The sequence below is a fragment of the Cryptomeria japonica genome, chromosome 1 (genome assembly GCF_030272615.1).
Source record: "Cryptomeria japonica chromosome 1, Sugi_1.0, whole genome shotgun sequence".
Lineage (NCBI taxonomy): Eukaryota > Viridiplantae > Streptophyta > Pinopsida > Cupressales > Cupressaceae > Cryptomeria > Cryptomeria japonica.
In genome coordinates, this window is record NC_081405.1 from 658,824,385 (window position 1) to 658,846,353 (window position 21,969).

A 21,969-nucleotide genomic window follows, 5' to 3' on the forward strand; every position below is an offset into this window, starting at 1 on the left:
CATCAATAAAGCTCAACTCGACCGCTTATGTAGCGGGAGGATCATTACAAACATAATATCACTCAACCACTAACTCAGTGGGAGGATAGAGCAACAAACTGAGTTACATAACAAGTAGGCGGCTAGGCCAGCCTCTTCCACTTATGCAGTGGGCAGGCAACACTCCAGGATTGGTTAGTAGTACTGCTACTTAACCTTACAATATAGAAAGAGAAGATTAGAGATGATATCCAATGCAGATTACAGCAATAAACAACCATCAAATTATTTCGAATAAAGCTACTACTGCTGAACTGAAAATTTGAAGTCAACACACACATGACTATTGTAAAAGTATTGTAATTTCCAATTTAATGAAAAGGTTATATGCAGGATGGTGTATTTTAATTTTGATATTATGACTATGACACTAATATTGCTATCTTTCTTTTACTGCAGGTTAGGAGGATGAACATGTATCGATTTCAATGTCATCTCCTTTGGTTTGAATGATGTATAAGTAGTAGGATGGCCACGATCAAGTGGCACCTTGATCATGTCCGACCAAGATGTCACTTGGTTGTGACCCTTACCAACATTAACCGATCCATAACTAATCGATGCTACAAACATTAATGTATCGGTATAATGATAACAGTGCTTATACCCGATGATGAATCGTTTAATGCTTATGAACATACTCGATGGTGAATCGGTATCACTGTTAATGATAATAGCGCTTATAAACACATCCGATCATGAATCGGTATTTGTTAATTGTTTCAGATAAAACATACCCGATAATGAATCGGTATCAAAGCATATAATAATGGATCAATATAAAGTAAACAATAACAATTACGGTTAGCATTATATGCTATCGGGTTAATACCCCGATAGCATATTAATGCCGATTCATATATGAATCGACATTAATATGCTATCGGGTTAGTAGCCCAATAGCCCTTTAGATTGACGCTTAACATATGTTAAGTAGATCGTCAATCTAATCCATCATTATCCAATAACAATATCATAATTATGATCAATGTTATAGTCTGATAAACATAAAGCATGAATGAGTAAACTAATAACAGAGTAGAGAGTTAGGAGAGTCTTATCTTGCAGAAGCTACTAATGCATTAACAACTATTCTCAACCGGCAACACCAAAATGATCATAACTCACTCAAATGAAAGCGGAAACACACCAAATCAAATGCGAATGAAAGATATAACCTGGATGATAATTCAAGAACATAAAACCTGCAATCCAGTCGCCTCAAAACAACAACACATCCCAATGCACCTCTGGAATGGTACGGCCCAGCTAGATGGTACGATTTGCAACTAAAAATCCAATTCTCTAAATCAGCAGCTATAAAATTGCAAACTATATTGCCTCAATGCCACGATTTGATAGAGCAAAGACCCATAATGAAAGATTCACTTGTCCAAGAGGTATGAGAGAAATATGGTTTCAGCAACTCTGTGACCAGTAGCAAGAAAACACTCCAAACCCACACAAAAACACTTCACAATCTGCAAAGCACTCTCTAACAACACTGGAAATACAAGAACATAGCTAGGTACTATCTCCCAAGTACGAAACTGAGGCTTAGCTAGGAAGCCACACTTTGAAGCTTAGATTTCAATCGCCAAACCGACAGCATAACAGTGTAAAATTTTCAAGATACCAAATGAGAGGCCAAGCACCTGTATTTATAGATTTCTCCCTTGAAATTCAAATGCAAATGGCACCCGAAAACTCTTGAAACTCTTGAGATGGCGTCCACTTTCCCCATCTCCCTAGGCAAAGTTCGAACTTTTCCTTAGGTGAACAACTTGCAATTTTAAAAATAATACAAACATGAAATGTTTTATCATTCTCAACACCACCAAACTTAGGAAAATAATAATATTAATGGCAGATAATTATCCTTTTCCCTAAGTCGCCCATAACACAACTATTCAGTAATAAAATAATTAAATATTAAACCTTAGGATAAAGAAATAATATTTAATTCAGTAACTTATAACTCTATAACTGATTATCATCAAAATCAAGGACGAAGTTGTGCGAGGAAGACCACTGAACTGTGTTGAATCAGGACCCTGTTTGAGACTGCTAAAAATAGAAATGCTCAACACAACCACTTACTAAAAATAGTAAGTCAAGAAATGCTGCTCCGAAAAACATGATCTTCGCACCCAGAGAAAGAGCTTGGAAAGTTCAATAGAACTGCATCATCCAAACAACCAAACCCTATCTTACTAAAAATAGTAAGTTCACACTTCACCGAAGAGTCAATTGCATGTTATGCCACCCTGGAGTTCATTGAAAACCCAGAAGGAAACCATAGACAAAACTGAAGAATTCCCTCCTGACAAATCCTAAAAAGCTCGTGCAGAACTCCACATAAGTTGGAAATCCTAATTCTCCTTTCCAAATAGCCTACGGGTTTCTGGAATAGGCCAATGGACCACTGAATGCACATCACTGAGAAGGGGACATTACATTTAACGTAAGAACCAATCTCTTTGATGAGAAATATTTAGCTTGTTATTTAATCTTTAATCAAGAATTTTTTTTATATATTTTAAGTTTAATAGATTTGGTACAAAATTCAATTACAAATATGAGAGATAATTTTGTGATTGTCATATCTATTTCTACTAGAAAATACTTAATGAATTAGCGAGGAATAGCCTAGATGAATTTACCTATAAAAGACTTAATTCAGGACACAAATTACAAAATTCTAGGCTGGGATGTCCCATCAATATTGTATTTTGGAGAAATATAGGAATTCTAAATGGTCCATTAGTTGCATATAACATTGTAATATGTTGCTAAAATAGTTTTATTCAGTAAGAGAGAAGTTGTTGCATTTGTTTTTTAGATTAATATTTTCATGGTTGCTTTTACCATGTATTTCCTTCAGGTATTGAAGCCGGTGCAAAACCACTCCTAAATATTAAGGTCAAATTATTCAACTGAACTAAGTAAAGGCCAAAGTTCTTTTTTTCAGTATCTCCAATTTGTGTTTTTGGCTATGGACCAACTATTTTTCTTGCATTACCATTTTTTAAGGATTAGATGGTCTAGACTAATATCTTAAATTACTATTTTTCAGGGCTATCTGATTGGTAATGGGGAGACAGATTATATATTTGACAATGCACAAGTGCCCTTTGCACATGGAATGGCCCTCATATCAGATGAAATATATGAGGTTTCTGTAGATAAGATCCACTGAAAGCTTAAATGTTTGCAATTTATGCCTTTTTTTGTGCACAAATGCCAATTACAAGGCAACTTTGTGGTACAACATGAATTCTAGTTTGAAATGGACTTTTTGGATAAATATATACCATAATGTCTCAAATATTTCAATCATTTATTATTCTAGAAAATACTTGATATGACATTTCTGATATGACAGGCAACAAAGCAGGCTTGCAATGGTATTTATACATCAACAAATCCTTCATGTCAATCCAAAGTACAGTCAATATATGAGGTGAAATTCACAACCGCTACCTAACTTCTATGACTGCTACATTTTAGTAATATAAATTTCCTGGTCTCTTTCTAACACTCGTTTTAATATATTGTTTTGAAAAAGCAATTTTTTTCTCATCTCAATACTGCTAATATCCTCGACCCAAGTTGTTACCCCATCACTATGAAGCAAGAAAATTTAAGTGGCCAGAAAGAACCAGCAAATGGATACGAGAAATTGGAAGTACTAGATCAGCTTAATGAAGCAAGGAGAAAAGTTTGGTCCACAAGGTTTACAGTTGAAGATGGTTTTCACCGAATCCCCCTTCATTTTGGCTATGAAGACAAGCCTTGCCCTTCTCTGGTAAATCGAATTCATCCTTTTTATCTATAAAATCAGAGGCTTGAATAAAAAATGCAGATGGTTTAACTTTAATACATCTTTGCACACGATACTTGCATTTAATACTTATTATAACCTGCAAAAAAGCTGGGAATTTACATATTAGCGTCCAATAACATGGTGCCTTCATTTATTCATGCTAGAAGTGCTAGGAGATCTAAGAAAACAGCATCTTTGTTTGAACAAATTTTCAAGTTATGGCATAGCGCACTTTGCACTCAGGCATATATTTAAAGTATATTATATTTGCAATGTAGTAAGATTTCATCTCCAATTTTATTTTGGGCTTCTTGTATAGCTATCCAATACAAGAAGAGTATAATCTTTGTATACGCTTAATGTTTCAATCTATGTAACCTTCAGACTGTAGCTGTTAGTTTTTAATAAAGATATCTTTAAGTTTAAACAGAACAGTTTTTTGTCTGGAATGATAAACAAAATGCAAATGCTGGTGTTAAAGAATTATCCACTTGCCGTACTGATAGGAATTGTTTGTGCTAAATGTTTATCAAATACTGTATGCATTTTATTAAAGTAATGCTTCATGTTGTGAAACAGGACAAATATAACCTTTCGGATATCTGGGCAAAAAGTCCTTTTGTCAGGAAAACAATTCATGCTCTGCCGGTAGTCTCTTTAACTCATTCCCTGCCATGACAGGTGAACCAAATTTAATGTCCTTATTTCTACATTGTTCGAATTATAGGGTGCTAATACTCTTTTGAATTATTATTATTTAATATGTTAGAGTTATGATATCTTTGTTACTTGTTGAAAAATGCAGGCAAAATTATTATAAAATTATTTAATCTATAATGTGCACAGTAATAATAAATAAAATAATATTATTAATCATTCAGAATTACAAAGTATCATGCAAATGTTTATATATAGACATTGTGTTCCTGTACAACTTCCCAAAGGGAAGCTAATTCCTAACCAATTACTAACTGTGACTTAAGTGACTTTATTTAAATGTAAACCTTAATTTTTCCAACAACCTCCCTTAAGGCTTACATTACACACAACAAAAACTAGTGATTGAAAAAACAGAAATACATATTCTTTGGAAGCTTTTCTTTGAAAAATAATTGTTGGACCATGAGTAACCCCATCAAGCTACCTCATATTTCTCATAAAGGTGTAGCTACTGAGCTAATATCCAAATTGCCGGATTAATACCTCCTTGAACTCCAGAATCATAGATCTCCCAAATTATTTGACTACAATCCATGTCGAGTTACATCCACAGTGCTTCATTAAGTTGTTTTTTGAGTCTCATAAGGATATTATTCCCAAGATCCATGGACTTTTGAATTATTTGGACAACAATCCATGTTGACTTTATACTAGATCCCTTCCTATTTGGAATTATTTGGGCAACAATCCATGTTGACTTTATACTAGATCCCTTCCTATTGTAGCGTCCTAAAATTGTGACACTTGCAATTTCGACCACATTTGGGTCTTCACGATGGCGATGCAACACGGAACCTGAATGGAGACCCCGAAACTTGTTCACAACATCAAAAACTGCATTTTTCCAGCACCCTGCCTGATCCCTCCTTGCACCCTGCTGTCCTGGGAGGTGGGACCAGAGCGCCCAGCGCCCTGGTCCTTCAGGACTAGGGCGCCCAGCGCCCTGGTCCCCCAGGACCATGGCGCCCAGCGCCCTGGTCCCTGGCCCTATTTTGGGCCTGGTCTCCTAGGGGACTTCGGGTCTTTTTGTTTGCAAATTGGAAAATAACATTTCCTGGTCGGCCTAAGGTCGGGAAAATCAGTCTATCAACCCTAATTGACAAGTATATAAACTACTTTTCCTCTCTCATTTTGGTATGAGGGAAAAAGGCGTGGAAACGATACTCAAACATTCAAGCATTCAAGCATTCAAGCATTCAAACATTCCTTCAAGCAATTGATCATTCTAAGTCTCCATTCAAGGCTAAGTGTTGCATTCAAGACAAGGATTCAACCATTGAAGAGGAGATCACATGCTACAACATACAACATACAACAAACAACAACATCTATACCTTCGCATATAAGGATACATTACAAACATCCTTACAACAAGGTACTAGTACTTGTTTTACATTACAGTCATTTACATTTACAGCATTTCTCATTTCTTGGTTAATTCCAAAACCAGGTTTTGACCTAAGGGCAAACCCCTAATCCCTAACCCCCCAATCGTCTTCGCTTTTCTGTGTGTAGGTTGCAGGTACGCGGCTGAAATTGAAGATCTGGAATCCTTGTGCAGAGACGAACAGATCCCCCTTCGTTTCGCGGATTTTTCGGAGGACCGTGTGCACGCCGGGCGCCATCGGCCCGTCAACTTTTGCTCAAATTTGTAGAATAGCACCGTCCCGACATTTTACTGCTAATTCCAGGTCCGCAGCTTCATATCATATCCCTATCTCAGTTTATAAGCGAATCTTTCTCACTTTCTATGTATTCCTAGCTTAATCCTTCTATCCACATTTCTTTACAAAAGAGGGAAGCCTTGCTGTCTTAACCCTTGAAACTCATTTAGAATCCAATCTTGCTTTGTGTGGGATTGGATCTTGTGGGTTTCAACCCCTCTTTTGAATGTAAAGTCCCTCCTAAGTGAAAACCATCAACCCTAGTGAATCTCCCTTCTCTCTCCTTGGAGTTGGGGAGGGGAGAACAACTAGGGTTCGATTTTTTCCGCTTTACACCTATCTTCAAAAAAAACTTTACCATAGATGAATTCTTTAATGTTATTAACATCAAAAAATAAAACAAAAACATTTGCCTCTTATAAAAGCACCATCTTTGAGCAAGAAGTTGTCTTGAGATGATGAATTGCTCTAGCCTCTAGTGCCTCCAGCCTCCTATTTGGCACTTGTTAGTCCTTGCCCTCCAAATGTAGCACTACAATTTGTCATTTCCCCATTTTTTGGTTCTCTTGTGGTGCATCTAGTGTTGGCTTTCTAGGTGGTGTCAGCAGGATCATAGGGGTATTTCAATGTTGCCAGTGTGTTTAGACGGATTAACGGAGATGAATGACACTCTTTGGAGCGACTTCAAACAACTTGTTTGAGACTTATTATTTTTAGTAAGTTATTATTTTAAGTAAGCGTTAGTTGGGATACCAATTGGTTAGTTGAGAGTTTTGGTTGACTTACTATTTTCAGCAATTGTTATTTTTAGTAGTTGCTATTTATAGAAACCACTATTTTTAGCAGTTGATTATAGCTTTAGTCTCCTATGAGGTTCAATGTGCAGTATCTTCAGTTTCAGGGTTTGGGTAGTTTTTTCTATGTTTAGCAAAATGCTATTTTTAGTAAGTGCTATTTTTAGCACTTAGTCATGGTCTCAATTCCTCTATCAGTTCAGTATAGGGTTTAAACTGGACTTGTTGAGTTATATTGCTTTTAGAAAAGATTTATTTTATTTTATTCAGTAAGTCTTTCTAAAGTACTTTTTAAAAATATCCCCATTGACCTGACATGAAGTTGTTGAATTACAAGCACAATTAGTGTGTGGTTCCTTAATATGAAATCTTCTAAGTTAATAAACAATATGATGCTCTTTTCTCCTCTTTGTTTAGGATCTACTACTGAACTTCCCCAAGCTAGTGCTAGGGTAACAATAAGAAATGAATTATTATTTATAGCAAGCAAGGATGCAATGTTTTAGTGTTGAGGAGAAATATGGTACACTAACTTCTTAGAAATATTCTTATTAAACTAATGGAATAGCATATGCATTCATAGGACACTAATAAACACCTCAATTTTCATTTCTTCCATTCATATCAATGTTTTTGATATCCCTTTGCACACACTAGTATAATTAAAATACCTCCCCATTTTCACTACATATCCTATTTACTTATCTTTTTGGTTATATTTTTATATCCTCTTATTATTTGTACCCTATCAACTGTAATGTCCCCTTTTCTCCAAGTTGGATTAATTAATTAAATGTTAAATAGTATTGAGTCCGATGGGATTATTTAAATTTAATTAATTAGCAAATAGACATACTTTATTTTATAAAGGGACTTTATAATAATGTCAATGACAAATTATAACATAAAGTCACTTTTGAGGGGAAAAGTAATTTAAAAGAGAAATAAAATAAAGTATTAGCTTCGAAAAGGAAAAGTATCATAAAAGGAGGAAAATGTGCAATGAGGATTCATTCTTGAGTTGTTATTTTCAAAGAAACTTTTCCTTGAGAGCTTGAGAGCTTTAGCTTGCAGGTTTTGTAAACCGTAGGACATAAACCCTAGAGGATTTGGCTATTTGGACGGAAACCCAGATTAGCCCACTTGGTGAATTCATCTCAGGATTCACAATTGCACATCATTGATCAGTTTTGATAGAGATTCGATGATTTATCTTGCAAATTTTTAGAGGGTTTGTTATTTTATGTATGGAGGCATTCCGACTATGTCTTACTTGATGGCATTAGGCATTTTCTGATTTGTAACAATAGCATGTGTTTGCAAACAACAATAAATTTCTATATCAAAAGAATTACATTGGCTTATTTAGATTCTCCATATTTCACTAGTTTGATTTCCTTGAAAACCTATATTGTTCATCTTGCATGTTTGCATGTCGCAAGATTACATTATTATGTGACAAAACATGAGCAAAAACGAAAACCCATATCAAATTTGAAGCAATATTTGAGTTTGGGATATTTAGATTCTCCATATTTCACTAGTTTGATTTCCTTGAAAACCTATATTGTTCATCTTGCATGTTCAATCTGCATGTTTGCATGTCACAAGATTACATTATGATGTGACAAAACATGAGCAAAAACGAAAACCCATATCAAATTTGAAGCAATATCCGAGTTTGGGATATTTCATCAACTATGCTTATTGCCCACACCTACATCTAACTCAAAACTAGTTTTGATTACCATCCATACATTAACTTCTTGATACAAAAAACATAGATGAGCTCTAACAAATATGTTTGTACATAAATTTGGTTTAAAAGTACTTATACATCTCAATCCCCAAACCCTTGCCACTTGAACTCTAATAGTGAATCCCCTTAATAAAAACTATCTCAATTATATTATACATAATCTAAATTCTAATGGAAGGGTTCTAGAGATACCAAGTGATTCTTTTAGGTAGGGTCACGGTATTACCAAAAGGTTTGCAATAATTGGTTTTAGGAAGTATTGTATTGAACTTGCACTGTTTTGGTGTGATCATTGTTTTTTTGTTAACTATATTGGAGTTGAGATTAAGTAGAAACCCTCAAGATTATGAGGCTTTGACATAATAAAAGATTATATGGTGTAGGAAAAAGCTAGCTTCATTACCTTAGCAAGATCAAAATGGTGAATGAGACACTTTAATTGGCTTATGCATAGTGACTTGTAGATGATTTGGAATGTCACTTATATACACTCCTCCCCCTTCTATGCATTCTTCCTAACCCCGAATACCTACCCATATCACATTAATTAAATTTTTGTCTTTCTCCATATAACGATATTAAATGATTTTGCCTTCATTCTTCACAAGGGAATGTGTACATGATCCCTACTAAGATGATTATACATTAAAATTCAATTTGATCTTAATCATCAACTTCCTTGGGACCAATAACCTTATGAATGAGATTAAGAATTGGTCCGAGATTCAAATATTTGATGCACAACTAAAGTAGACCTTCCTCCAGTGAATTTGACAAGTAACATGGCATTAGCCAATGAGAAAACAATCTATAATTATGTAGTCTTTTAGAATGCACCTACTATACAAATGGATACAACATAGTAGAAATACTTTTTAGTAGTTTATTTTGTGAATGTGGACTATAGAAAGAATAAAATTTTGTGATGATAATTTACCTTTGCGGTAAGAGTTGATGACTATAATACGTATAGGCGATCTGCATAACAAAACAAACATGAAAGAAAATATTTTCAATTGATGCAAGATTGTTCTTACACCTTAAATGTTCTTGCATTAGAAACTCATAGACCACAACTTATATACAAACATCAAATTAACTAGCTTGGTTTATGACTGAATTATCATGTTCTCACAAACATAAATATATTATATAGAAAATATATACAAATACACACTCAATGAACATAAGCCTTTAAAGGACTAAATTATCATGTTCTCACAAGCATATATTGTAGTGTTATAATCTGTTCTCTATCATTTTGTTAACTCTTGTTGTTTTATGTGTCATGATTGTATGTTCAAATATTGTAGCTTAATGAGACATTAATGGCCATCGCTTGCTTTTTTATCTTCATTTCTTTGTAGGAGAACATAACAGGGGTGTGGAAAAGATGTACTCCTCGTTTTAAATATAAACGTGATGTTACAAGTGTGATTATATATCACAAAAATCTAACCAAGAGAGGTTATCATGCTTTGATCTACAGGTGAAGTGCTGCTATATGAAAAAAATCCTTTTGCTTACATGTCATGTTTGTTAGAAGGCTTTCAACTCATCCAATTTGAAGTTACTTGTTGCATTTACTTTTGAGCTGCCATATATATATATACTCAAAAATCACAACTACATTAGATAGATTTTGATGTGTCTAAATATTGTAACAGTGGTGATCATGATTTGGTTATCCCATATGTTGGAACTGAGGCCTGGGTGAGATCATTAGGGTATTCAATAGTTGAGGAATGGAGGTCTTGGTTTGTAGATGGACAGGTTGCTGGGTAAGACTATAAAGTTGTTTTCTATTCAATTGTATGAAAGGCAAGATTTAAGTTGGTGGTATGGATCCTTATATTTGTACCCAAAAAATGCTTATTTAGTTTTAGAATGAAATAATGATGCCTGCTGCATGTGGTGTCTAGATACACAAGAGCATATGATCACAACCTTACATTTGCAACTGTGAAGGTGAAATTTTAATCCTACTTTTAGTTAAGATTGTTGAAAGGTTTGTTTAATTATATCTCTGATTAGAAAGCCATTACTTTTTGATATTGAAGAGTTGATAATGAAACGATTTTTTTTATAGGGAGCTGGACATACAGCACCAGAATACAAGCCCAGAGAAGCATTTTCGATGTTCATATCATGGATTTCTGGAAAACCTTTTTGAACATTCAAGAAAAATATTTATCGTGTTACTAAAAAATTCCCCACTTGACCATAGTGAGATATAACATCCTTTTTCAAATTATGAACCTCTGGGAAGCTTCTGTGAATATTTAATTAAGATATTATTATTGTCTTATTTTTTTAATGTTTTTTAAGCTTCTTGTTCAAAAATTCTTATCGAAGTATGTTTATGGAAATGATATCTAACCTCCTTTTTGAAACTATGTAGCTCTGATGAGCTTTTTTGTGAATATTTCAATCAAGATATCATCATTGCCTTACTCTTCTGTATGTTTTTAAGCTTGTTAAAAATAAATTCACCTGAAATTTGTTTATGAATATATAAGATCAAACTTCCTATCTCTCATAAATATGTATCTTCTAAATCTTAAGAAATTAGGGACAAGATCAAGATATTGAAATTTATTCAAATGTATCATTTTCTTGTCCCTGATTTTTTTGATGAATATGTATCTATATTACTTTATAAACACATACTTACAAAAAAGGTGGTGGAAAGAGTCACACCCCAAGAGTTCAAATAGAATAATAGTCCAAAATAAAATATAAATTAATGCATACGCTATATGGGAAGAATGAGAATACTTAAAGAAAATCCCAATTTTGGTTGTAGAAGATATTTTTGATAAATCACAATGAGGCATATTGATTAACTTGCACAAAGGAGCTAAACATGAGGAATATAGATTATAATTTATGTTACTGGGTATGTTTATTTAGTTCCGAGTTTCGGCAGCAGTTTGATTTGGTCTCACTGTGCTCATACACTTATGCTGTCCCAAAAAAAAAATTATGAAAAAAAAGTTATATTTTAAAAACAGTATTATTAAAAAACAAATGCATGCATACATAATTTCACCTTCAAGTGATAAAATTGTGAGAATGGCATGTCTCATGAAGGTTTGCGATGTTTCAAAAGCTTTAATTCGAGCTTGGTGGCAGGTGTGCTACCCCTCGACCTCGTCATGTATCACAATAGGGAATGCGTCAAGGGCACTATCCTAGATTCTGTGAGGGGCATCACCCCCAAATCCCATTGTGTGTGTTGGTCCTAGATCCGCACGAGGGGTGCTAGCCCTCAATATTGTTGGGGGTGTTGCCCCCAAAACAGCATGATGGGTGCTACCCCTAATCCCCATTGTGGTCTCCACTCCCAGACACACTCTAGCTTTTAGGATCTCGTCACATAAGAAACTTGATTACATTGTAGGAGTGATGAGGAATTGGGTCTAATTCTTGAGTGTGTTGACTTAGACATTATTGTTGCACAACTTGCCAACAAATATATTTAGATGAGTAGCTTGTATAGTAATGGCTAGTGGAAGTGGCATTGTAACTTATTGTGGTTCAAGTGAAATTGAACCAAATGTTAGATTGATGCATTTGATGAAGACCAATACCAATATTATTCAATGTTGATTGTTATTTTCATTATGTATTGACATTTGACAAATAATTGAATTATCAATTTATGAGCATTTTTTACTTTTGCAAATTATGAGATATTTAATATTTTTTATTGACAATAATGACAATCATTGTTTTATTTATTACACAAACACATATGCACATACACATACACACATGCACACACACATATTCTTGTACTCATATCCAAGTATTTTTTAGTCATATTGTCATATAAGGTTTTGATACCTATACCTGCATCCATGCTAGAATTGGTAACTTAGATTATAACTAAAGGCAAGGAAAATATTCCAAAGAGTAAAAGACTTTGAGTGTTAAGACCATGATAGATGTCCAAGGGTTCTTTGAAAGAATAATCTATCATTACTATTTTTTAATAGAACTGAATCAATTCTGGCAATAATTTTTAAGAATAAGAAGGGAAAACCACCAAAATTATCAAGCGTTGATGTAACTTGAATTGTCTAGTTTGTCCAACTAAATAAATTATTTAGTGATTTTGAAAGAAATATAAGGAATCATAAAGGCATCTTTAATAATATTTACATTCATATCATTCACAATAATTGATAAAAATATTCGTATGGTCCAAATTAGGCATTCATTAACAAGGCAGTTTCCAAATTAGCCGAAGTTCATCAAAGAGCTAGAGATGCAAAAAAGGAGCTGATTCAAGTTGATGAAAAATACCTAAATTATACTTTTTACTCAAAGGATGTGTTAAAGGTCAAATGACTTTTAACTATAACATGAAATATAGTATTATAATAATAGGCTTTTTTTGAATATTCATTCCATATGAGGCAATTCTTCTAGAATATTTATTACAATATTACTAAATTATATTTCAATCAAGTATGTTATTGCTTTTTATTATGGTAAGTGGGCAATTGGGGTTCTAAGCCCGTTACAAGAGTAGTCTAAAAGGAAAAGCAAAAACAACCCAAAACATGCCATAGCAACACTCTAACAAGATATTAACAAAAAGAACAATGTTTAGATAGATAAATATTAAACAATAGGAGACAAAAATAGTCTAGGAAATGAGAGAGACCAATCTTCATAGAGGAACTTATACATATTGTGAAACTTTTGCAAACTATCCTCTCCTTTTGCCCGCTTCTTCAAATCTTGACCATGAAGGACTAAGAGGGTAGGACACTTATGCATTATCTTGGTGTTGAACTTCATCATAAGCTTCATCTTGTTCTCCATCTCATCCAGCCTAGTCTTCACATTCTCCATCTCCTCAAATATACCATTGTTATGTATTACAGTGTTATTGAATAACATCTAACATGTACCTTATTCAACCGTTTACTTTTCTAGATTCAAAGGTGATTGGTTATCCATGATATAGTTTTTCAAATTCATGTTTGACAATAGATTATGTTTTTACCTCACATAAGTATTATTTTTAATAAAAAAATATTGTGCATATAGTACTTAACCATTAATTTGTTCAAACTAGAATGTTCTGTTGTTATGTTAATTTGTCTAGACTATGTATTATATTGTTACTACATTAGATCCAAAGTTTATCCAAATGAATATAGTATCATGTTGTGAACATCCAATGCTATGTCAATTTATGTTTAAATGTGAGCTATAATTAGTCCTTTTGTGAACATTCAATGTAAAATTAGGGAGACTTGAAATGGAAATGCTTGAATGTCATTTGGTAGTGCGTGTTTGAGAGAAGGTTCAAAGGCTATAATTGTCCTTAATAAAGGTTCAAAGGCTACAAGTGTTTGTAGTTGGCATCATGAATGATACATATGGATGCCCAATTGATTATATAAACAACAGTGTAATTGAGAATTGTGAGTTTTGCCTATTATTTGCAAAATTTCAAATGGGAAATAGCTCAGATGTTGGCATGAAATTTATGATAATCTTGATGGTTATTGTTGTCTTTTAATGCACTCAATTTGAGTGAAAAGATTATTGATAATAAAGTTAAAAGAGTGGTTCATAGAGTGATAAAAAAATCAATATTTATTTGAATATATTTGACATTTTAATCTTAGATTCTTATCTAATATTAAATAAAATTTAAATTAACTATCTCAGAAGTGCAAGTGGGATATGGCATGTTGTTAGTGCAAGTGAGATGCTATATTTCTAATTAACTCTACTTGATTTTGTTTACAAACTCAACAGTACCAACTAGGCTTGAAATTTAATGGTCTAAATGATCGTTTTTTCACTTTTGGATCGTATATGAAAGCTTAAAAAATTATTGAACTATATGTATTGACATCCTATAATTTTCTAAAACTGTACATATGACATTTCAAATTATTAATAAACCATAAAAAATGAAAATATGCATAGGATTCGATATTTAATAATGAGGATGAATTTGGCTTTGAGGCGAACAACGGATGAGGTGTGAGAATAGGGTTTAACCCTAGCGTAGGGGTCGCCGATTCTGTGAAGGAGGGATTATGGCCTCCTCCACGCAAGTAACTAGCCTGTCTTATCTTTTTTTTTTCTCTACATTCAATTCTTCTGTATGTTGTGTGGTTTTCTCTCAGTTCATCCAAGCAGACTATTAATGTCATGTAGTCGATTGGTGGCCTCCGACCAATATGGATGGAAATCCGATTAATTTAGCAATTAATTCAACTAGTGAAGGTAGTGTAGAGGTTCCCTTGCAAACGAAACCAAATCTTTAAAGTTTGCTCTCATAGAAATGCGTATTTCTATTCCTAACTTTTCTAAATTCAAGTCTAGTATTGTTTCCCTTTTTGGAGGTAATGGAGAATTAGAATGAGGAGGAGGTAAGCAACCTACCTCTACGGTTTCTAGGCTTTGTGTTGTTCCTAATCCCGAAATGGTTAATGTTTTGAATCATGATAAATCTTATTTGAAAAGCATTTTTGTATTTCTGGCAGTCGTGGACGTTACTAAGTGCTCGACTTATAAATTTCTTGATGAATGGCTTAAAAGTGTTTGGGCTAAGAATTTGGGGTTTCAATTTTCCTTCTGTAGAATGACACAAAAAGGTTTTATTTTTTATTTTTTTAAATGATGCTAAATCTCAGGTGGGGGTTGTTGAGAGCAAAGAAACGGGACTCGGACTCGGCGCGGATTCGGCAAGGGTGACTCAACTCGGGACTCGGGACTCAGATCGGTAGGACTCGGCAAAGTGAAAAACCCAAGAAATTTAGCGATTTTTGAGGATTTAAAACTTGTTTCATGCACCCTTTATTAAACAAACCTTAAATACACAATAACATCATCAAATAGAAGTTAATTTGATCACATACACAAGTATACATCGATCACATTAGTATAAACGCAAATTGTAGCTGAAGGAAATAGCAACCAATAACCATAGATATATAAATAGTGTCAAATGTAAAAATATTACAAAACTCATGGAATATCAAATCCATGACATCAAAATTCAAATGTTCCAGTTCCACACATATATCAAAAGTAAAACAACTACAAGTCTATGGCTCAAAGGAGCCTGGGTCCTTCCTACGAAGGCGTCTAACCCTAAGGTAGGTCCTGGATGCATCAACAGCCATACTCTCTGCTCGTGACTCCATTCTACCCTCACAAAGATCAGTTGTGTCTGGCTCTGGCTCTGGCTCTGGCTCTCCTCGCGCTCTAACCTCCTCCTCTGCCATGGCTACAACCTCAGCCTCTCTATCTACCTCGTCGATCCAATCTAAGTCCTCATCACCAAACATAGGATCTGTAGCCTCACTGATCCACTCAGATTCTGGATCAACCTCCTCTAGCGTGATCGGGGTGCTGTCATGGTCCATAACCTGTTTGTGTCTAAGACGGAGGTTGTAATGAACAAAGACTGGATCATTCAACCTCTCCATAGACAATCTATTGCGCCTCTTGGAGTGTATGTGCTCAAACATACTCCAATTGCGCTCACAACCGGAAGCACTGCATGGTTGGCTCAAAATACGAATGGCTACCTGTTGAAGATTTGGTGTTTTAGGACCAAACATCTGCCACCACCTATCTGAGATGAGAAAAAGGAAAACAAAATCAGCCTCATTTAATAATTAATAACAAATTGAATAACATATAATTAAAATTATGCTCTTAATTTCTTAAAATATACATTTTACCTGGTTGCATTTTTGTCCGATTTTCTTTGCAAAGCATACGAGAGAAGACCTCCCCTTCAGCATTAGAAAAAGCCTCTAGCTCCTGGACTATATTGCTGCTATGACCAGGCGACATTCGCTCTATCACTGAGTAGAGCCCACTAAGAACCTCCTCATCCGCCTTGAAATCAGGGCGGAAATGGAATGCCGGATTGAGGTAATAAGCAGCTGCATGAAGGGGCCTGTGAAGCTGGGTCTGCCATCTCCTGTCAATGATATCCCAAATGGGACGATACTTACTCTCATCCCCTTCATAGGCAGATCTGATGCCCTCCTTGGCCCTATCCATGCCCTCGTATATGTAGCCCATTGCGGGCTTCTCCCCGTCAGCAACACGTAGGAGAACTAACAAGGGCTCAATGAACTGCAAATATTGTGAAACAATATGTAATATCAGTTAATGTAAGTGTGAAATTGTAAATGAAAATAAGCAAATAAAAGAAAAATACGAATAAAAATAAAAACTTAAAACTTAAAACATAAGGTAGAGATTAGAATGCTTAAAAATTTTACCTTCACGATCTCAGCACAAGGGGTCCAAAAGCCTGGCTCATCAAAAATGTAATCTGCAACATCAACTCCTACAGCACTCGTAGCATAGGATGAGGAAGTCCACTCCTCACCAACAAGCATACGTCTCAAAGCTGCCTTACTGCGAATCAAGGATTGCAGTGTGATGGAGTTAGTGGCAAATCTAGTGATTCCAGGACAAGCCAACTCCTTCTGCCCCGTGTATTGCCTCATTAAGTTAAGGACCCATGCATGATTGTATACAAATTTGCAAATATTTTTTGCCTTCTCTACACATGTCCTGATCCATGCAAATCTTAGCAATGTCCTCCAACATGAGGTCAATGCAATGGGCAGCACAGGGAGACCAAAATATAGATGGGTGCCTCTCCATCAAAAGTTTACCTGCAGCAACATAATTTGCTGAATTATCGGTCACCACTTGTTCTACATTCTCCTCGCCCACTTCATATATGACCTCCTCTATAACCTCACATAGGTAAGTGGCATTTTTAGAATGTGCGGAAGCATCAATGGACTTAATGAACATGGTGCCACCTGAAATTTGAAAACAAAGCAAAAACAGTGATCAATGATCATTCAATAAATCTCAACGCAAAAAAAAAATACGAATAAGAATCATTTAATAAAATTCAAGTTATTCAATCACCTGCAGAAGAAACAAGAAAATTTAGGAGTGTCCGATTTCTCCTATCAGTCCAACCATCGGTCATGATGGTGCAACCCTTCTTCTTCCATATCTCTCGATGTTCCTCTAATGTGGCTTTTACATCAGCCACCGATTCTATCAAGATTGGGCCACTTATCTCGGAATCAGAAGGGGCTTTGAAACCTGCCCCACAAATAGCAATGGCATCAACCATGCTTTGCCAATAAGGAGACCTATCACAAATAAATTAAATAAGATAAGTATAAAATTATAAAATTAGAGTCTTAGACAATCACAAAGTCACAAAACAAATTAAGAATATTAACAACTTAAAAACTTAAAACAATCAAATAAAAACTAAAAGGAATTACCTGGCTGCGAAGAATGGAATATTGCAATAAAACCAAAATCTTCCAATTGCAGCTTTAGCCTTATTGTGTACCTCTTTGTTCCAAGCCATGCTCTCAAGTGAAGGTTGGGCACCAGGAGTAGTGCGTGGCTCAAAATATGAATCCATCCTAGATTTACGAACTCTAGGACCAATGGTTGGAGTTGCATTGATACCACCACTAGCACTGACACTACCAGCAACAGAAGCACTAGCACTCCCACTAGGACAATATGAAGGCATGGAAGAGGCCTCTCCAACACAACCAATGCTAGCTTGAGCCAACTTCTCCCTTTGCCTCTTCTTTATTTCTTTTCAAGTCTCAAATGTTTCTAATAGCACTTGGCACTCGCGAATAGCCTCAGGAAGTGCTTTTGTGCAAGGCTCTGCATCATGGCCACGTATGCCGATAAGGTGGTATTTCAATCTATTTATGCCTCCATGAAAGATTGTTTTGCAAAATTTACATTTTGCCTCTCCTTTTTTTTGCCCAGGAAAAGGTTCTGTATATTTCCAAGCTGGATCTTTTCTACCTGGGATTGCTCTATGAGGAGGACTGGAAGTAGACATTGTTTTCAAAAGTTGAAGGTTGCTGGAATAAGACACAATTACAAAAAAAATGAATATTTGTCCATTGTTAAATTATAAATTAATACAAAAAAAAATATAATAGCAATGTTCTGATTTTGATACAAAAAACAATGTAATAGAATTTGCATCATTTTTTTCAAAGAAATTAGCAAACCTACCATGTAGATTGTTTTTTCATTTCAAAACATAAAAAAATCAGCAAACCCTACAATGTACATTTTTAAACAAAAAAAATGTACATTGTAGGGTTTGCTGATTTTTTTAAGTTTTAAGAAAACAAAAAAAATGTAAATTTTGCTTATAAAAGACCAAAAAAACCAAAAAATATAAATCTTACCTCTTATAAGAAGGTTGAAATGAAATGCAACCTCTTTCCAATCCTCTCTAATAAGCTTTTGATGCACCAAATGCAAGTATTAAGAAATTCTACTCCTCCTCCTTGCTGGTTGCCCTACTATGCTCTCTTCTTTTTCCTCACAACTCACTCTTCTCCTCCTATTTTTTCAATAGAATGAAATGAGATGCCTTTTACAACTAAGCTAAAAATATAAATGAAAAAAAAAGCAAGCAAAACCATTTTTTAAATGTTTTTTTTTTGCTTTTTTCGGTTGTTTACGCCGGCCGAGTTTTGGGCTCAGGACTCGCCGGGTCCGAGCCGAGTCACCGAGTTCCAGGACTCGCCAGGACTCGGCCAAAACTCGCCGAGTCCGGGTTTGAGCCACCCAGGACTCGCCGAGGGTGACTCGACCCGTGACTCGCCGAGTTTTGGTGAGTCCTGGAACTTTGGTTGAGAGACATTATTCGATCATTGGGAGTTGCACTTTTAGCGCCCTCAAATGGTCGCTTGAAGCGGTTTGTGATGAAATCTTGGCGCTATCTTGCCCTAGATGGATTGTGGTTAAGAATCTCCTTCCTCTGTTTTGGAACATTATCCCTCAAATGCTAGAGTTTATCAGGGAGGTTCTTAGGGTGGATAATACCCAATCCCTTGTTCCCCACATGGATACCAAGTGTTAATTTCAATTAACTCGAGCAAAGGCCTCCCCAGATTCATTAAAATTAACCTATTGCATGTGTTATTGAAACCCTTGGTGGGATTAATGTTTGCTTTTTATGTAGATGTGAGGGCCATATCTAGAGGAGTTTCCATATTCATATGAAATACAAGCCTCTTGGTAAAGCGAATGACACCTCTAATGGTTTACCCCCTGAGTTCCCTAATGACAATCTCCTAATGAGTCCCCCTCTATCTTCCATTTATCTGCTCCAATGGATGATGACTCTCAACCTAAGTCGTCGGTGGTTAGTGTGATTGAAAATGATAATTACTCCCTTGTTAAATCTATAGTTAGGAATATTGAAGAGAAGAGTTAGGTTATTATGAAGCTAAGTGAAATAGATAGTTTGGTTAACCCCAAAGGGAGAATTGTCTCCCTAAAGCTTTTAAACAATTTTAGTATTCTTGCAAAATCTAAGATGGTGATTCCCCAAGATGGTGAGATCGATAGTTGCAATTTTTCGCCCTCGGAGGAAGATCATATCTCTCCCCTTGGTGAGAAGAAGACTAAAGCCATCAACTCAATTCTATAGTATCTTGATTCCTGCCAATGATATCCTTCACTCTAGTCTTGGTAAGAATGAATATTTTTTTGATATTATTACTGATGATCCCCTTGTTAGACATGAGGTTCCTAATGAGGCCCATGAGTTGACCATAGTACCCTATGAATCCTCTAGTGTGGGTCTTAGTGCAATCACCACTGATACTCACCCATTAGAGTCAGATCTAGAAACAAAGTTGATATCCAGTGATTTTGTTTCTAAGGAGGAGCAACTTTTAGGTCAAGACATTAGAAAAAATCCTAAGAAAAAAAACCACGAGATCTTAATCGTTGTCGAAATGGTCAGTTCATTAAACAAGAACAAAGAGCTTCCTAAATGCTTTGACAACTTTAAGGCTGCAATTCATATCTCTTTCTAATGTGTCTTGTGGAATTACATTGCATATCATGGAATGCTAGGTGGTTAGAATCCCCAAACCAGAAGCATGTGGTCAAGATATTCTTGAACCAACACAAACATACTAATATTATGTTGTTTTAGTAAGTAAAAGCCACTAAGTTCACATTGGATGTTAACCTCAGATACATCTGAAAATATGAAAGCCAATTTTCCGCTAAACATGATAAAGGAAAAGGGGGGGTTGTTGTCCTAATAGGTGGCAAAATGGGGTAATTGGGTCACTGATAATGGGTCTTCCCCATGTAATAGGGTTCTATCGTCCATTATCAACAATCATGATGCTAAAGTTGGAGTGTTCTCTCTGTACACATCAAATGACTATAGAGGAAGAGTTGAATTATGGAAATGGATGTGTACACTCTTGGATATCCACTAGATAATTGGAGGGGATTTCAATATGATTGAGCATTAGGAGGATAAACTAGGAGGGCTGGGTTTAGAGTGGAAATGTGGTGAGAAGGTCTATTGGACAAGGATGAAGGTAAAGCTTAGACACTTTGATCCTCTTGAAGGTAAAAGGAATCGATATAGGTCCATTTAGAACACTTGGTGCAACTACCAACAAGGGAGGAAGAGGATATATTGTAGGATAGACAAATTATATGCTAATAGAGATCCTTCTTCTCTTTCAAGCGGGAGGATGATGAGACTGTAGTTACAGTATGCCCATACACTCTACCAGATCATCATCTTATCATTCTGACACATCTACTAAAAGAGAGGACAACTTTATTCTCAACACTAGCCTATTTAAGGACCAAGATACTACGTGTGTCGTCTATATGATTAGGCAAATTAATAAATGGGATTGCCACAGTCCATCTTCCATTGATAGGTGGATCAACAATGTCAACTGTCGGAGGGTCCTATTTCAAACAGCTAGGAAGAAGAAAGCCAAAGATGAGAGGAAGCTAGAAAGAGACCTGGTTGAGAACTTATTAGTTGTTGAGTCCCAAAACCAGATGGACCTCGCCAAGCTTGACCTCTTAACTTCTTTGGCCCACTAGAGATGTACTTAGGAGCCTTTAGACTAAAAATATCTAAGGGCTCAAGGTGAGGGCCAAAATGAATTGGTTAGAGCAAGGGGACAAGGGATCCAAGTTCTTTTTCAATATGTCGAGGCAGAAATAATTTAAGGAAATAATTGATAGAATTTCAAGGGAAGAGGGTAAAGAACTGGTGGACAAGGGTGAAATTAAAGAAGCTTTTTTCCTATATTA

General features: G+C 35.3%; 2 protein-coding genes across 4 annotated transcripts in view; one reads left to right on the forward strand and one right to left on the reverse strand.

Annotated features, from left to right (window-relative positions):
• Window positions 1–11,129, forward strand: part of LOC131050422 (serine carboxypeptidase 1) — a 28,986-nt gene extending 17,857 nt beyond the window's left edge. Inside the window, exons 6-14 of one of the 3 annotated variants that reach the window (XM_057984597.2) lie at window positions 2,924–2,961; window positions 3,116–3,214; window positions 3,425–3,502; window positions 3,608–3,847; window positions 4,445–4,513; window positions 10,170–10,291; window positions 10,470–10,583; window positions 10,725–10,810; window positions 10,892–11,129. In XM_057984597.2, coding sequence (XP_057840580.2) covers window positions 2,924–2,961; window positions 3,116–3,214; window positions 3,425–3,502; window positions 3,608–3,847; window positions 4,445–4,513; window positions 10,170–10,291; window positions 10,470–10,583; window positions 10,725–10,782 — 818 coding nt within the window. In that variant the 3' untranslated portion in view covers window positions 10,783–10,810; window positions 10,892–11,129. The remainder of the gene's footprint in view (window positions 1–2,923; window positions 2,962–3,115; window positions 3,215–3,424; window positions 3,503–3,607; window positions 3,848–4,444; window positions 4,514–10,169; window positions 10,292–10,469; window positions 10,584–10,724; window positions 10,811–10,891) is intronic. The other 2 variants (XM_057984596.2, XM_057984598.2) reach the window with 2 other exon arrangements.
• A 4,758-nt stretch (window positions 11,130–15,887) lies between these two features.
• Window positions 15,888–18,379, reverse strand: LOC131858317 (uncharacterized). Its single transcript, XM_059211516.1, has 7 exons — window positions 18,120–18,379; window positions 17,749–17,981; window positions 17,484–17,636; window positions 17,082–17,368; window positions 16,530–16,932; window positions 16,279–16,420; window positions 15,888–16,194 (listed from the first exon to the last, which is right to left on the reverse strand). The coding sequence occupies exons 1-7, from the start codon at window positions 18,377–18,379 to the stop codon at window positions 15,888–15,890; spliced, it is 1,785 nt and encodes a 594-aa protein (XP_059067499.1).
• Window positions 18,380–21,969: the final 3,590 nt, after the last annotated feature.

What these genes read in the sequence shown, in the direction of transcription:
- LOC131858317 (XM_059211516.1), bottom strand. Translation starts at nt 18,379, where the DNA reads ATGCCTTCATATTGTCCTAGTGGGAGTGCTAGTGCTTCTGTTGCTGGT. An exon ending in TTTTCTTGTTTCTTCTGCAG is followed by an intron (nt 17,637 to 17,748) that starts GTGATTGAATAA and finishes TTCAAATTTCAG; the next exon opens with GTGGCACCATGTTCATTAAG. An exon ending in CACTCCAAGAGGCGCAATAG is followed by an intron (nt 16,195 to 16,278) that starts ATTGTCTATGGA and finishes GGACCATGACAG; the next exon opens with CACCCCGATCACGCTAGAGG.